The following is a 17,454-nucleotide window of genomic DNA, read 5'->3' on the forward strand; positions in this document are numbered from 1 at the left end:
CTGCCCACACAATGCAGTTTCGGTCGCTATGGAGCGTTGGAGCGTAGAGCATCGTGTGTTCGTTGTCGAGCAGTACTTTAGAAACAGTGATTCCGTTGTCACAGTGGAACGTTTTTTTCTGTCAGAATTTTGGAGTTGGATGTCGTGCAGTGTTGATGGAAATACTGTACTCCGATGGGCTGCAGCGTTCAGAAGTACTGGATCTGTGATGAAAAAGAAACCACCTGGTCTTCCCCGTTCAGTTCGTACTTCGGAAAATGTAGACAGAGTGAGAACGGCAGTTCTTGCTAGTCCGAAACGATCGTCCAGACGACAGGCTGTAGCGCTGGGTATGTCACGTCATTCGCTTCACTGCATCTTACATGATGATCTTAAGTTTCACCCGCACAAGATAATGATCGTCCAGCAACTTAGTGAAGGGGATTTTGTGCAGCGCAGAGAGTTTTGTCACGTAATGGACGAAATTTTTACGGAAGATGCTGATGGGACAGTCTTCATGAGTGATAAAACACATTTTCATGTAGACGGTTACGTCAATGTTCAAAATTGTCGGTATTGGGCGCCGGAGAACCCACATGAATTACACCGAAGGCCTCTCCACAGTTTAAAAGTAACAGTGTGGTGCTGCATTTCAAAGATGGGAACTGTTGTACCCTATTTTTTTGAAGAGGAAGGAACTGCAGTTACCGTGGCATCAGCGCGGTACGTTAAAATGGTAAACAACTTTCTTCGTCCAGGACTTGATAGGCGTCAAGTGAACGTGAGAGAAATATGGTTTCAGCAGGACGGTGCCACAGCTCACACGGCGAGGGCATTCATGGAAGTGGCCCCCTCGCTTACCCGATTTGTCGATATGCGGCTTCTTTTGTGGGGATATTTAAAATCAAAAGTCTACATGAACAAGCCTCGCACAATCGATGACCTGAAGAATTCCATTCGTCAGGAAATTAAAGCCATGCCGAATGAAATGTTGGAAAGAGTCATGCGTAATTTTCGGGAGAGGATCCAAATTTGTATCCAGCAAGAAGGACGTCATCACCGAGACATTATTTTTCGAACCTAATTGAAGTATGTATATTTCAAAACTGCATAAAAAAGTCTATCACTTAATGCTTGTTTTTATTATTTTCATCAAACCGTGTCCCAGTCATTCAATAGTGAAAAACATGCGTTTCCTCTCCTCCACCCTGAATATCACACAACCAAAGAAAGCTTTCCTTAACACAAGAGATCCGCTGGGATCAAACATTGCTACGAAAATGAGGATGGAGTTGCTAAAGATGTACGTCTGGAGCTCAGCAGTGCGTAGCAGTGGGATGTGCACCATCTTAACACCTACATGACGCACTTCTGTGGAGTGACGTAGTTGACAGAATGGTGTCGATCGCACCCCAGCGACAAAAGCCGTTATATCAAATAATCTATTATATATTTTTTACTTCAAAAATTTTTATAACTTCTCAAAAACTTGCTTTTTGAAATTATATGGGTCATACAACCACACAATAAGATTAAAAAAATCGAAGTATCGGAAAAATGAAAAACATTACGTTTTTAAATCATAACTTTTTCATATTTTCATACAACTGACCAAGAATTTAACTGCATTTCCTCAACATGTAGTACTACAAGAAAAAATATATTACTGAACTATATACAGAATATACATTTTCTGGAAATTAAAATGGAGGAATATCGTAGGAAAATGGAAATTCTGTTATTATCAGTATAACAAAAGTTTTTATTGTTCAGACGTAATATTCATAAGATTTTGGTTAGAAAATTGAAGAAATATGTTCATAATAACGAAATGTAAGAATTTCAGTGAAATTAACATATATGTCCAGTTCGCATGTTATACGCCATTTAATTATTAGAATAAAATATTTTCTATAGCACAAAAAAGTTAGACACTTAGAGACTTCACTCTTCACTCTGATGCCAAAATACACAAGTTCTTGAAGTAAAATGCATTTAAATTTCATAGACCGACCTTACTTGACACATTGGGATGAATGCAGCCCCAGTCGACGGTGGACGGCTGCCGCAGACCGATTGACGCTTCCACTGTGACGCCACTAGCTTTGGGGGTAGTGGTACTATCGAACTCATAACACATGGCGCCAAAGAACCGATTTTCTCACGTTTACTTAGTCAAAATTAATAAAAAGTGAGCTTGAGGTGCACTACACCACAGTGTGTCAAACAAGGTTAAATGCAGTGTGGAAAAATTTGCAATTAATTTGAACTGTAATGCAACAGAACTATATTAGAAATTAAATGGTCAGTTAAGCTGTGAAATGAAGAAATACCTAAAAGAGTAAGTAAGGGAAACAATTCTGTAGAACACCTTTAGTGGAAGACGGGACAGGACTACTATGGGATTTAGCAATAGTTCATTCATTCATTCATTCGTCGTGTTCCATGGACCCCATAAAGAAGGGGAACCTTCAGGGATGTCGAATGAGTGAAACTATTAAGACTTTATAGAAAGGTTTGCAAAAACAGACATAATGTCTTATGGGATAACAGCAATCAGTGATTTTATAATGTTACTTGAAATCCGTCTTGATTGCAAATTTTTTTATTCATATGACCGGTTTCGGTTCATTCAGAACCATCTTCAGATCTGTAAAAATAATTATACTAATGCACTATTTCACGGAAGCAAATCTTTTTCATCCTATCTAATCAACATCAAATGTACCAGAACGTACCGGATATTTCAGTTACAGGAGTAACCCGTTCAAATCCAGCAACTTTCATATGCTACGTCACATAAAATTGGTTGGCAGAGTTCACGTCATTTATATTAATTATAACACTATTACCGACAGGTGGCGTCTGGTACATTTGTTACTTTCCATTTGTACATACTGTATTCAGTAGATCTTTTTTATATTAAAAATACTTAATTAAAATATGTAGATGTCAAGGTTAAAATCTGTACTTGTCAAAATTAAAAAACAGTAAAATTATCATTTTTATACGATCTAAAAAGCATAGGGCGATTTATATATCTATGGTGCTGGTGTGAACTTGTTTTCCTCTACGGTCTGCTTCCGTGGTTCCCGCTATTTCGGTGTCGTGCAGCGGTCCGCTCAGTCGTCTGATGTCCATCGCCGCGGGCAAGAGGGCCGCACAGGAGGGCTCCGTCAACGACGCCAGGCGCTGCACGCGTCTTCCGGCTTCTCCACCGCGCACCATCTCTCATCCCTCGGCCTGGATCTCCATACGCAACAGTTGTCATCTTAGTAGGTCGTCATAAATGCTAAAATAGGCGTTATAATTGAATTCGCTTTGCTCGTTGAGGATTAAATCCGGATCGTTATTTTTGTGGGTGTATATTTGGATCTCTTCCAAAATGTTAAGAAACCGTCCCTTATGAGCTCTATGCAGGATGTCTAAATTGTGTTCAATGTTCGTGACTGAGTGCTTTGTCGCAGCCATATGCGCCCCAAAAGCTCTTTTGTTTTGAGAATAGGTGTGCTCCCTGAATCTGGTTTCAAAGTTCCTACCAGTCTGCCCTATATATTGTTTACAGCAGTCATTACATTTGATCTTATATACACCTGCATCCTGAAATTTATTCTATGGCAGAGCTTCAATTTTAACGTGTTATTTGTTCGGAACCCTATTTTAACGTCGGATTTACGAAAGCATCTTTCAATTTTGTCTGTAATTCTTCCATTGTAAGTGAGAGAGCTATATATTTTTTCTTGTTGTTCCTCTTAACTGCTACTTGACTTCCTTCTATTTGTTCCATTTGCCTCTTCTTTATCTTCCTATAAATATTCATCACCTGCTTACACGTATATCCGTTCGCTACGGCCACTTGTTTTAAAATACTTAACTCCTTTTCTACTTCCTGTTGACTTAGTGGCAATCTTAGTAGCCTCTATACCATCGAAGGAAAATATGCCCATTTGTATCGCGGTGGGTGACAAGAGCACTCATTGATAACTAGATCTGCACACGTAGGTTTTCTGAATATGCTAAATTCATGCTTCCCATCTTTCTTTATTAGTGTTAAATCTAGGTAATCTATACGGTTGTTTTCTTCAAATTCCATGGTGAATCTAATTTTCGGGTGTTGAGAGCTCATTTTTTGTGCTAAGTTTTCGATATCATTTTTATCTCCTTTGTATAATGAAATGGAGTCGTCAACATATCTACTGTAATATACAATTTTCTCAGCGATATTAGGATTTTCACTAAGTGATTTACAAAAATGTCAGCCAGCGTCCCAGCTAAACTGTTCCCCATTGCCAGCCCGTCTTCCTGTTGATAAATTTTACCATTGAGAGTAAAGTAATTGAACGACAAGACTTGTTCCAACATTTCCACTAGTTCAATCACTTCCCCCAGTGCCAATGTACCATGAGTGGGGAGATTGTTCTTAATGATCTCAATCGTTTCTTTTACGGGAATGTTTGTGTACAGATTGGTGAATTCCAATGAAGCTAGTGACGCATTCTGAGGTATAAGTACGTCTTTAATTTGCTCGGCAAATTCGTAGCTGTTGCTAATGTTGAAAGTCCGAGGATATGTATATGCCGCCTTCAATCTGTTATTTAGCTCTTTATTTAATTTATAACTTGGGCTGCTGGTGTTATTAACGATTGGGCGAATCGATTTTTCAACTTTATGGAGCTTTATTTGTGACCGTAATTCGGGGATTCGCGGATTCATTACTTTCAGTTTAAACTTTTCCTCCTCTGTGAATAGCAACACACTGTTACCTATTTGTTTCCTTATTTCCGTTTGAAATTTCTTGGTTGGATCTTTCTTGACTTCTGCTATTCCGTTTTCCATAAAGAACTTTTCAGTTTTCTCTGTATAGCCTGTATAATGTATTAAAACCATAGTGCCGCCCTTATCTGCTTTTGTGACGATAGCCTTACGTGATTCTAACTTCTTATTCAAGCCCTTAAGAGTTAGTATTTCGTTTCCGTTCTTGTGAGCAAAGTGCATTTCATCTATAATCGACTTCTTTACTTTAACTGCCGTGTTTGTCTGTTCGTATCTATTCATATTTGCGATATCACATGCAATTTTTACTTCTGCGACAGTCTTTTTTATTGTATTTGAGTTAATTTCGGGATTTAGGTTATATTGCAACCCTTCATTTAAAAGGTTCTGCTCATCCTTTGTTAATTCTATCTCAGTTAAGTTCACGACCCTCTCACAAAAAGTATGCAACTTTTTATACGCCGTTTCGTTATCAATATTAAAATCTACACCTAGGTTAAAAAGCTTCTTCTGATGTCTGTTTAGAGTTAATTCTCGCTCCCTGTCAATTCTATTTTCAATCTCTCTGCTTACGTATGTGAACTGTAATGGGGATAAAATGTCACCTAAAATCAAGTGAAAATTAAAAGCTTCTGTATTTAACTTGTCTTTGATTTTATATGCTTCTCGAATTTGTGTTTTAACCCATAATACTTCACTTTTACGTTTTACTATTTCTGCTATGTTTGACATATTCCGGATTTTTACTTTTGCGTAATTAGGAGTAATCCCTGCGTCTAAGCATGTTTTGTTAAATTTTATTTTCAAGTTTTCTTTCATTATCTTTGTCCTAATACACTCCTGGAAATTGAAATAAGAACACCGTGAATTCATGGTCCCAGGAAGGGGAAACTTTATTGACACATTCCTGGGGTCAGATACATCACATGATCACACTGACAGAACCACAGGCACATAGACACAGGCAACAGAGCATGCACAATGTCGGCACTAGTACAGTGTATATCCACCTTTCGCAGCAATGCAGGCTGCTATTCTCCCATGGAGACGATCGTAGAGATGCTGGATGTAGTCCTGTGGAACGGCTTGCCATGCCATTTCCACCTGGCGCCTCAGTTGGACCAGCGTTCGTGCTGGACGTGCAGACCGCGTGAGACGACGCTTCATCCAGTCACAAACATGCTCAATGGGGGACAGATCCGGAGATCTTGCTGGCCAGGGTAGTTGACTTACACCTTCTAGAGCACGTTGGGTGGCACGGGATACATGCGGACGTGCATTGTCCTGTTGGAACAGCAAGTTCCCTTGCCGGTCTAGGAATGGTAGAACGATCGGTTCGATGACGGTTTGGATGTACCGTGCACTATTCAGTGTCCCCTCGACGATCACCAGTGGTGTACGGCCAGTGTAGGAGATCGCTCCCCACACCACGATGCCGGGTGTTGGCCCTGTGTGCCTCGGTCGTATGCAGTCCTGATTGTGGCGCTCACCTGCACGGCGCCAAACACGCATACGACCATCATTGGCACCAAGGCAGAAGCGACTCTCATCGCTGAAGACGACACGTCTCCATTCGTCCCTCCATTCACGCCTGTCGCGACACCACTGGAGGCGGGCTGCACGATGTTGGGGCGTGAGCGGAAGACGGCCTAACGGTGTGCGGGACCGTAGCCCAGCTTCATGGAGACGGTTGCGAATGGTCCTCGCCGATACCCCAGGAGCAACAGTGTCCCTAATTTGCTGGGAAGTGGCGGTGCGGTCCCCTACGGCACTGCGTAGGATCCTACGGTCTTGGCGTGCATCCGTGCGTCGCTGCTGTCCGGTCCCAGGTCGACGGGCACGTGCACCTTCCGCCGACCACTGGCGACAACATCGATGTACTGTGGAGACCTCACGCCCCACGTGTTGAGCAATTCGGCGGTACGTCCACCCGGCCTCCCGCATGCCCACTATACGGCCTCGCTCAAAGTCCGTCAACTGCACATATGGTTCACGTCCACGCTGTCGCGGCATGCTACCAGTGTTAAAGACTGCGATGGAGCTCCGTATGCCATGGCAAACTGGCTGACACTGACGGCGGCGGTGCACAAATGCTGCGCAGCTAGCGCCATTCGACGGCCAACACCACGGTTCCTGGTGTGTCTGCTGTGCCGTGCGTGTGATCATTGCTTGTACAGCCCTCTCGCAGTGTCCGGAGCAAGTATGGTGGGTCTGACACACCGGTGTCAATGTGTTCTTTTTTCCATTTCCAGGAGTGTACAAAAGAACTTCGTAATATATCACGAAGCCTGACGTGGCATATTTTACTTCGATGGTATACAGGCTACTATGATTGCCACTTAGCCAACAGGAAGTAGAAAAGGTTTAAAGTATTTTAAAACAAGTGGCTGTAGCGAACGGATATACGTGTAAGCCGGTGATGAATATTTATAGGAAGATAAAGAAGAGGCAAATGGGACAAATAGAAGGAAGTCAAGTAGCAGTTAAGAGGAACAACAAGAAAAAATATGTAGCTCTCACTTACAATGGAAGAATTACAGACAAAATTGAAAGATGCTTTCGTAAATCCGACGTTAAAATAGGGTTCCGAACAAATAACACGTTAAAATTGAAGTTCTGGCATAGAATAAATTTCAGGATGCAGGTGTATATAAGATCAAATGTAATGACTGCTGTAAACAATATATAGGGCAGACTGGTAGGAACTTTGAAACCAGATTCAGGGAGGACACCTACTCTCGAAACAAAACAGCTTTTGGGGCGCATATGGCTGCGACAAAGCTCTCAGTCACGAACATTGAACACAATCTAGACATCCTGCATAGAGCTCATAAGGGACGGTTTCTTAACATTTTGGAAGAGATCCAAATATACACCCACAAAAATAAAGATCCGGATTTAGTCCTCAACGAGCAAAGCGAATTCAATCATAACGCCTATTTTAGCATTTATGACGACCTACTAAGATGACAACTGTTGCGTATGGAGATCCAGGCCGAGGGATGAGAGATGGTGCGCGGTGGAGAAGCCGCAAGACGCGTGCAGCGCCTGGCGTCGTTGACGGAGCCCTCCTGTGCGGCCCTCTTGCCCGCGGCGATGGACATCAGACGACTGAGCGGACCGCTGCACGACACCGAAATGGCGGGAACCACGGAAGCAGACCGTAGAGGAAAACAAGTTCACACCAGCACCATAGATATATAAATCGCCCTATGCTTTTTAGATCGTATAAAAATGATAATTTTACTGTTTTTTAATTTTGACAAGTACAGATTTTAACCTTGACATCTACATATTTTAATTAAGTATTTTTAATATAAAAAAAGATCTACTGAATACACTATGTGCAAATGGAATGTAACAAATGTACCAGACGCCACCTGTCGGTAATAGAGTTATAATTAATATAAATGACGTGAACTCTGCCAACCAATTTTATGTGACGTAGCATGTGAAAGTTGCTGGATTTGAACGGGTTACTCCTGTAACTGAAATATCCGATACGTTCTGGTATATTTGATGGTGATTAGATAGGATGAAAAAGATTTGCTTCCGTGAAATAGTAAATTAGTATCATTATTTTTACAGATCTGAAGATGGTTCTGAATGAACCGAAACCGGTCATATGAATAAAAAAATTTGCAATGAAGACGGATTTCAAGTAACGTTATAGAAAGGTAATATTTGTATTGTATTAACAACAAACTCCTAGGAACAATCAAGAAGCAACCAGCCGCAGACTGCAAAATGAACACCGCTGAAGGGATCGTGATGCTGTTATCTACGGGAGAAGGTGTGCTATATACAAGAGCGCTGAGGCACCAAGTCGCCGCTAGAGTGGCATGCGTGCACACCCATCTGAAGACGGAGGGAGCAGGTGAATGCCCACTGCACTCAGTCGTGCTGAAAACATAGAACTGGAGGTTTCAAAAGAAGCGCAAAGAGACGTAGTACGTTTCCTAACACGGTCGGGGTGCGGTGAACGGAAATTCACGGTATGTGGCAGGTCTCCAGTAATGAGGGCATCCATCCGCTGGACATTGATATCGGTAATGCGGTGTGGTTCTCCAGGTCCTTTCTTCGAACCGCTTGTGGCACGCCTTGACCCTTCTAAGAGAGATGCAGTGCTTTTCGTACAGTTGTGCTGTTATTTGACGAGTTTTCGCGCTTCACAGTCCTTCCATATACATGCATACGCAGTATAGTAAGACGTAAATACAGAAGCGCACAATATAGATAAGAAGCGCACTTTGGTAGCCGAGCCACCTCCCGAGGTTCCTCTCCCGCTTACTGCGCGGTTAGATGGAGCAAACAAGTGCAGTAACAAAAAGTACTGTCATACGTTGTAAACAAATCACGTAAAGTTAATATCACAACGTTCATACGTATGGTAGTAGGTACAGTAAATAGAATATGCTAATTCAGGTGAGACTGGCTCGAACTGTTTACCGAGGTCCTCCCACTTGAAATAGCTAGGTAAAAGGACCTCTTTTCGCTATCTAAATCTTTAATTTCGTGCATTATTTTCTTCTTAAGAATATAGCAATATTAGTATCTATTTTCCTTCCTTTCCCAAATTGTACTTAATGTATCCTCTGGTATTTTGTTTTTTTTTTCTTTTTTGATTAACAATTTAGTTATATAACAAACAAGAAAAGTACTAAAATTCTGAAAATTGGCTACTTTGTAATAGTAAACGACGCACTGTAGTTACCAAAGTGGTGGTTATAAATAACTCCTTCCGCTTCGAGAAACGCACTACATCCCTTTCCTGTTCTTCTGAAGCCTCCATTTCTGTGTTTTCAACATGACTTAGTGCAGTGTCCGAGCTACGTGTGCACGTGTTCACTCTGTTGGCACGTGGGTTTGCGCCCACGTCACTCTAGCGGCGACTGTGTGCCTCAGCACACCTTCTTCCGTGGTAGGCAGTCAGAGGTATTCATTTTATAGTCACCAGCGCGTTCGATTTTGAATGTCGCTAACATCTTTATACTGCTTACTGCTATTCAGGCTTATGCCATCTAAATTTAATCGAGTAAAGTATTACGAAGATTGCAGGTTGCTCAGTTTTATGCAGGTTGCTCAATTTTACTGTTCAGATGCTCTTTATCTGGTGCCAGTAGCTTAATATTTGCTATTTTACAATAGCAGTTTTAAAAGAAAATATTTTTACATCTGTCAACACTGAGTGCAACAAGAGTGCATTACTACTTGTCATGCAGCGTTATTAATAAACTTGGCTACTTGCTAATTAGCTAACAGAACTTCTCAATCCTTCAGTCTTCATATTTAGACAATCTTTAGAGAGTGGCTGATGAGGTACATTCATAATTTTCTTATCAGCTGGTAGGGGTTCCCACTGCCTTGGTATGTGTTAAATGGAAAATCGTCAATTCTGAACCCTGAACAAGCAGGCGAAGCCTATACGAAAATAAATTTTGCGTCTTCTATTGTGACTGTCTATATCACAGTACAGTTGAAATTAATTTTTATTATCAGCAACGAAAACTGTTAAGGAATACACGCATAGAGGAGTGAGTGTAATAATTCGAGAATTCTTATAAACGCCTCTGCAAGATGTACGGTTATCTAGGTCCACGAGAAAGACAGGCCGCGGCACTTACGTCACGAAGGTAGGCCTGAGCGAGCGAGCGAGACCAACCCAGCAGACAAAATGCCTTTTTAAACCTGTTAACTCGCAACTGGACGTGTACGTACTGACGAGAACTGCATTTTCTACTGGAATCTGTTATTATGATGTCTTACTGATGACTAGACGTACAACCAAATTTAAGACCAATTCTCGACATAAATGCTATAACGGATTGTTTACAGCATTTAGTCTCTTCTGTTTAACATTCCTCATCTACATCTACATCTACATCCATACTCCGCAAGCCACCTGACGGTGTGTGGCGGAGGGTACTTTGAGTACCTCTATTGGTTCTCCATTCTATTCCAGTCTCGTATTGTTCGTGGAAAGAAAGACTGTCCGTATGCCTCTGTGTGGGCTCTATTCTCTTTGATTTTATCCTCACGGTCTGTTCGCGAGATATACTTAGGACGGAGTAATATACTGCTTGACTCCTCGGTGAAGGTAAGTTCTCGAAACTTCAACAAAAGCCCGTACCGAGCTACTGAGCGTCTCTCCTGCAGAGTCTTCCATTCGAGTTTATCTATCATCTCATGTCGTACAAGATGTAGTGCTTTAAGCAACTGATAATCGTTTCGGCCTGATTTTAATTTTATTGTAACCGAAACAGGCGTCATAAATTATCAGTATGCTTGTGACCTTCCTATCACTGTACGACTAATAACAGTGAGACTCCATAACAGCGGCTTCCAGTAGAAGATGCTATTCTCGTTTGTACATACACACCCAGTTACAAGTTAACAGGTATAGAAACGCAGCTGGTCTGCTGATTTGAGCGATCTCGGCCTACCTTCGTGACGTAGACGCAGAGTCCTTTCTCCTGGGCCTCGTACGGTTATCTACAGGAGGTAGGCAAAATAATGTGAACACCTGTACTTATTTGAGAATGGTTGATTTGTAAATGTTGGATCCCCATTTGCCGGTGATGCAGGTGCGATTCTTCTTGGAATACTGGCATACAATGATTGTATAGTCTCCAGTGGAATGTTATGCCACTCTTCGACCAGAACCTCTTCTAACTCTTGTAGTGACGAGGGAGGCGGAAATCTGCTCCGGAGTCTGGGCCCAAATACCGCCCACAAAGAGTTCGATAATTCTCAAGTCCGGGGACTGTGCTGGCAATGGAAGACGCAGCAGTTCAGCTGAATGCTCCTCATCCACGATTGAAGTGTCCTGGCTGTGTGAATGGGTGCATTATCGCCTTGAAATAAGTCATCATTGTTGAGGAACAACATTTGAGTGATGTGGGCACCTGATCATCTAAAATGGTCACATAATCGCAGGCCGTAACACGGCCTTTCAGAGTAATGATTGGACCAGCAGAATACCATGATATGGCTACCCGCACCATCGCACTTCCACCTCCATGCTTAACCGTTGGAATCAAGCAATCGGGATTGAAGACTTCTTTTGGCGTTATCCAGATGTAAGCGCGGCCCGGTGTTGGAAATAACAAAAACGTTGACTCGTCGGACCATATGACGTGTTTCCTCTGATCAGCCGTCCAGGATTTATGTTCCTGACACCATGTTTTACGCTTCTTCGCGTCGGTTGTCGTCACTAACGGTTTCGGTAGAGCAGCTCGTCTGTCAATATTCGCTTTAGGGAGTTCTTGGAGGACGTTGTCAATAGATACGGGATCTCGAAGATAGTTATTGAGCTGTGCAGTTGCTTTAGCTGCCTTAGTTTTGCGCTGTTTTGACACAAATCGTGTTAGCGTACGACGATCTCTGTCACTCACAAGCGGATCCTCCATACTGTAAATCACGGATTTTGATGCGCTTCACATATGTTGTAGAGGCGCTTACTCCGAGTACCTGGCTATCCGGGTTTTTAGCAACGGTCTTTGGTTTTAGATCAAATCGATTTTGGAGTTCATTGCGCGGTTTGTATACCTGTAACATTACACCTACTCTGACCAAGTCAGTGTAGCGCAGTGGCAAAGGTTCACGGCTACCGCGCTGGAGGTACAGTGTTCGAATCCTGCTCCCTTTTTTCTTTTTATTTATGCAAGAACCGTCCGGAAAATTTGGTCCTAACGTTCAAAAACGAGTAGACGAATTAACTCGGAAATACAGAAGTGTAGTCGTGTCCTGAACGAAATCCGGGAAGTTCACGAAACTGGTGTATGAAGAATTTTTGCGTTCCGTAATTCTTCCGTATGTGGGATAGAAAAAATTTTGGTACATTATCGATTTGTCGGGAGGGCAAACCGATTAAGCTCTATACGATCATCTATTCACTGATGAGAGGAAAGCGAGCACCTGCACCCTAAAAGTGGTCCCACCAAAGCGCGCTCCTTATTGCCAGCCCTGCGATGTTTATTTTTACCGACAGGTGAAAATCTTCACGAAAATTATTCTGAATGCTCCCGACTTGATGAAAGACAATAGAGAGATCGCTTCTAGGGAAGATTCGATAAAATTACATTCGCTAATCCTACATCAATTCATCGCATCTAATTTTGAAAGCACGATTAGATACGCATGGTTCGCATCGAAATTAGCGGATGAAAGACAAATTTTTTTAATGCTAAAGAATTGTGTTTCCCGGTATCACTCATGAAGAAACCGTGCTCCTGCAAGACGGTTGCTTTCATAAGATGCGCGTGGTGCTGCGAAAATTTGTGCTTCGGTTGTTTCTAATCACCCACAATATTGTTGTGCTACATCAAGCAACGTGGACGATGAAAAATAAATTTTGCAATATTGTATGACAGAAAAAATTAATAACTGAATATATCTTTATAATTTCGCACACCTTACATTGTGTTGATATTCTTTGAAATAAAATTGAAAATTTTGGCCGAATTTTCAAAAAAAAAAAAAAGTGCGCAAGCAGGATTAGAACACTGTACCTCCAGCGCTGTAGACGTGAACATTTCCACTTTTTTTTCTCATTTTGTTCGTTGTTGATCGTTGTGTTTGGTTGTTGCGGACGTCACAATGACATCCGCTCAAGTTTGTTTGTTGATCCTTCCACTCAGTTTTTTTTTTGTGTGTGTGGGTTTTTTTATTTTTTATTTTAATTTTTTTTATTAGAGAGGCCAACCGGCTCTCTGACCGAACACGCTGAGCTACCGTGCCGGCATCCACTGCGCTACGCTGACTTGCTCGGAATACGTCTAATGTTACGCATATACAAATCTCGCAATGAACTTCAGAATAGAATTTCTCAAAAACCAAGGCCCGTCGCTAAAAAACCGGATAGCCAGGTACTAAGGTTCAAAATGGTTCAAATGGCTCTGAGCACTATGGGACTTAACATCTGAGGTCATAAGTCGCCTAGAACTTAGAACTACTTAAACCTAACTAACCTAAGGACATGACACACATCCATGCCCGAGGCAGGATTCGAACCTGCGACCGTAGCAGTCGCGCGCTTTCAGACTGTAGCGCCTAGAATCGCTCGGCCACACCGGCCGGCGCCAGGTACTAAGGGTAAGTGCCTCTACAACATATGTGAAGCGCATGAAAATCCGTGATTTACTGCACGGAGGGTCCCCTCGTCAGTTTTGATTTGCGTCCACTTTCCATGTTTTGTGTAGACTGTGATGACTATTGAAACAGTTGCTCTTGAAACGTTCAGTAAGTTGGCTGCCTTGATTACTGGGGCTCCAGCTAACCGGGCCCCCACAATCTGCCCCCTTTGGAACTCTGTTAGGTCTTTCATTCCACGTCAACCTCGGCCTCTGAATGCAAATAGAAAGTGTGCACTACGTATAAACAACCTTCACTGATGCCTAAAACATACTGAATACGCATAGTCCAGCGCGACACGTGCCTTACCTGTGTTTTTGACCGTCGAAAACGACTATCCGATTACTTCAAGATTTTAAACATGGCTGAAACAGCAACTGTTGAAATTCTTCACGGTAAATGATGACAGCCAAAACAGTTGCAGGATAAATATTTATCAAAATTCTTGACCACGGTTTCGGTATATCTAAACATACCTTCATCAGAAGTACACTACTGGACATTAAAATTGCTACACCGCGAAGATGACATGCTAAAGACGCGAAATTTAACCCACAGGAAGAAGATGCTGTGATATGCAAATGATTAGCTTTTCAGAGCATTCACACAAGGTTGGCGCCGGTGGTGACACCTAAAACGTGCTCACATGAGGAAAGTTTGCAACCAATTTCTCATACGAAAACACCAGTTGACCAGCGTTGCGTAGTGAAACGTTGTTGTGATGCCTCGTGTAAGGAGGAGAAATGCGTACCATCACGTTTCCGACTTTGATAAAGGTCTGATTGTAGCCTATCGCAATTGTGGTTTATCGCATCGCGACATTGCTGCTCGCGTTGGTCGAGATCCGATGACTGTTAGCAGAATATGGAATCGGTGGCTTCAGGAGGCTAATACGGAACGCCGTGCTGGATCCCAACGGCCTCTTATCACTAGCAGTCGTTATGACAAGCATGTTATCCTCATGGCTGTAACGGATCGTGCAGCCACGTCGCGATCCCTGAGTCAACAGATGGGGACGTTTGCAAGACAACAACCATCTGCACGAACAGTCCGACGACGTTTGCAGCAGCATGGACTATCAGCTCGGAGACCATGGCTGCGGTTACCCTTGACGCTGCATCACAGACAGGAGCGCCTGTGATAGTGTACTCAACCACGAACCTGGGTGCACGAATGGCAAAACGTCATTATTTCGTATGAATCCAGGTTCTGTTTACAGCATCATGATGGTCGCATCCGTGTTTGGCGACATCGCGGTGAACGCACACTGGAAGCGTGTATTCGTCATCGCCATACTGGCGTATCACCCGCATGATGGTGTGGGGTGCCATTGGTTACACGTCTCGGTCACCTCTTCTTCGCATTGACGGCATTTTGAACAGTGGCCGTTACATTTCAGATGTGTTACGACCCGTGGCTCTACCCTTCATTCGATCCCTGCGAAACCCTACATTTCAGCAGGATAATGCACGACCACATGTTGCAGGTCCTGTACAGGCGTTTCTGGATACAGAAAATGTTCGATTGCTGCCCTGGCCAGCACATTCTCCAGATCTCTCACCAATTGAAAACGTCTGGTCAATGGTGGCCGAGCAACTGGCTCGTCACAATAGGCCAGTCACTACTCTTGATGAATTGTGGTATCGTGTTGCAGTTGCATGGGCAGCTGTACCTGTACACGCTATCCAAGCTCTGTTTGACTCAATGGTCAGGCTTATCAAGGCCGTTATTACGGCCAGAGGTGGTTGTTCTGGGTACTGATTTCTCAGGATCTATGCACCCAAACTGCGTGAAAATGTAATCACATGTCAGTTCAAGTATAATATATTTGTCCAATGAATACCCGTTTATCATCTGCATTTAGTCTTGGTGTAGCAATTTTAATGGCCAGTAGTGTAAAATACACTAAAATAACATCCTGCAATGGAGATTCATAAAACAAATGTGCCAAAGGCGTTATCAGTAATTAAAACATCATCCCCACGTATACAACATGATTGTGGACAGAGCTAGTTCATAGGCGAAGTACTGATGCTAAGCTGTGTTCGCATCGACCCTCTGTCTACTTTATACAAAGACAGTGCAGAAGGCGACATATAAGCAGATTTACCAAAGTCTTTGTTTGCAAGTTCTGCCAGATGGTAGGTACGGTAGGCAATAATGTCTCTATCAACAAAACTTTCCAGTCCAGGTACGTTAGGAACTCCCGTACCTCCACGTACAATGGCTACTACTGTGAGCCAACCATTGCCATGATCAAAATTATCATTAATATCAATACTAAAATTAAGTCTACAACCACAGAAAACACAGGGTCCGTCGACAAGTGCAGTAGCAGCAACACTATTAACTGGTATGCGGTTCTTCTTGTCCCCAGCTGTTGTGGCGAACTCGATGTTCTCGATGGTTTTATAAACTGTCTCTCTAGAACGGCTAGTTTATAGGCGAAGTACTGATGCTAAGCTGTGTTCGCAACGACCCTCTGTCCAAAACCGTGTTGTATAAGTGGAGGTGATGTTTTAACTACTGACGACGCCTTTGGCACGATTGTTTTATGAATCTCCATTGCGGGATGTTATTTTAGTGTATTTTACTTCTGATGAAGGTATATTTAGATATACCGAAACCGTGGTCAAGAATTTTAATAAATCTTTATCGTGCAACTGATTTGGCTGTCATCACTTACCGTGAAGTGTCTCATTAGCACCACTGTTTACATTATTTTGCCTACCCCCTGTACATTGATACGTTGTTACCACTCGTTCATGCTGAACAAACACTTTAACGTGACACCGGAAGGAGCAGCGGAGGCTAAACGTGCCAGGGGCAGAGGAAGGTGAGGTTACAGAGGACTGCTGGTGCAGCAGCTGCATGCGAGATAAAAGACGAGTATCAGAAAGGAGAGGAGGGAGGAGGCGGTGGGGGCGGAGCGCAGCCGCAGTCGAGACGCACAGTGGACGGCGACGGCGGCCCTGGAGAAGGCGGCGGCGCCCAGGTCGCTGGTGGCGACGCACTTCCAGTCGCCGTCGTCGGCCGCCTCGACGGCCACCACGTGCACCGAGAAGCCGCCCAGGCCGTCCTCGCGCACCAGGTAGCGCTCGCCCGGCTCCACGCGGCCCGCGCTGTTGTACCACGTGACGGTCCGCGGCCACGGCGGCACCGCCACTGCGCACAAACAAGACGCTCACAACCCTGACATCGACGTGGCACGGCGACGCGGAGCGCCAGGGCGCTCACAGCCGTAGCTTCCACTCTCAACGCTGCCCACTGCACAGACGCGCATAACGCCAGGCCTATACAGCCTGGTCCATTGATCGTGACCGGGACAAATATCTCACCAAATAAGCGTCAAACGAAAAAACTGCAAAGAACGAAACTTGTCTAGCTCGAAGGGGGAAACCAGATGGCGCTATGTTTGGCCCGCTAGATAGCGCTGCCATAGGTCGGAAATGTGTGAAATCTTATGGGACTTAACTGATAAGGTCATCAGTCCCCAAGCTTACAGACTACTTAACCTAAATCATCCTAAGGACAAACAGACACACCTATGCCCGAGGGAGGACTCGAACC

The 17,454-nt window shown here is 43.4% G+C and overlaps 1 protein-coding gene across 1 annotated transcript in view; it reads right to left on the reverse strand.

Moving 5' to 3' along the window:
- Window positions 1-17,454, reverse strand: part of LOC126188350 (titin homolog) — a 1,721,077-nt gene that overhangs the window by 1,291,407 nt on the left and 412,216 nt on the right. Inside the window, exon 7 of the mRNA XM_049929949.1 lies at window positions 16,837-17,049. Within this exon, the coding sequence (XP_049785906.1) occupies window positions 16,837-17,049 (213 nt within the window). The remainder of the gene's footprint in view (window positions 1-16,836; window positions 17,050-17,454) is intronic.

This window comes from Schistocerca cancellata, chromosome 5 (assembly GCF_023864275.1).
Source record: "Schistocerca cancellata isolate TAMUIC-IGC-003103 chromosome 5, iqSchCanc2.1, whole genome shotgun sequence".
Lineage (NCBI taxonomy): Eukaryota > Metazoa > Arthropoda > Insecta > Orthoptera > Acrididae > Schistocerca > Schistocerca cancellata.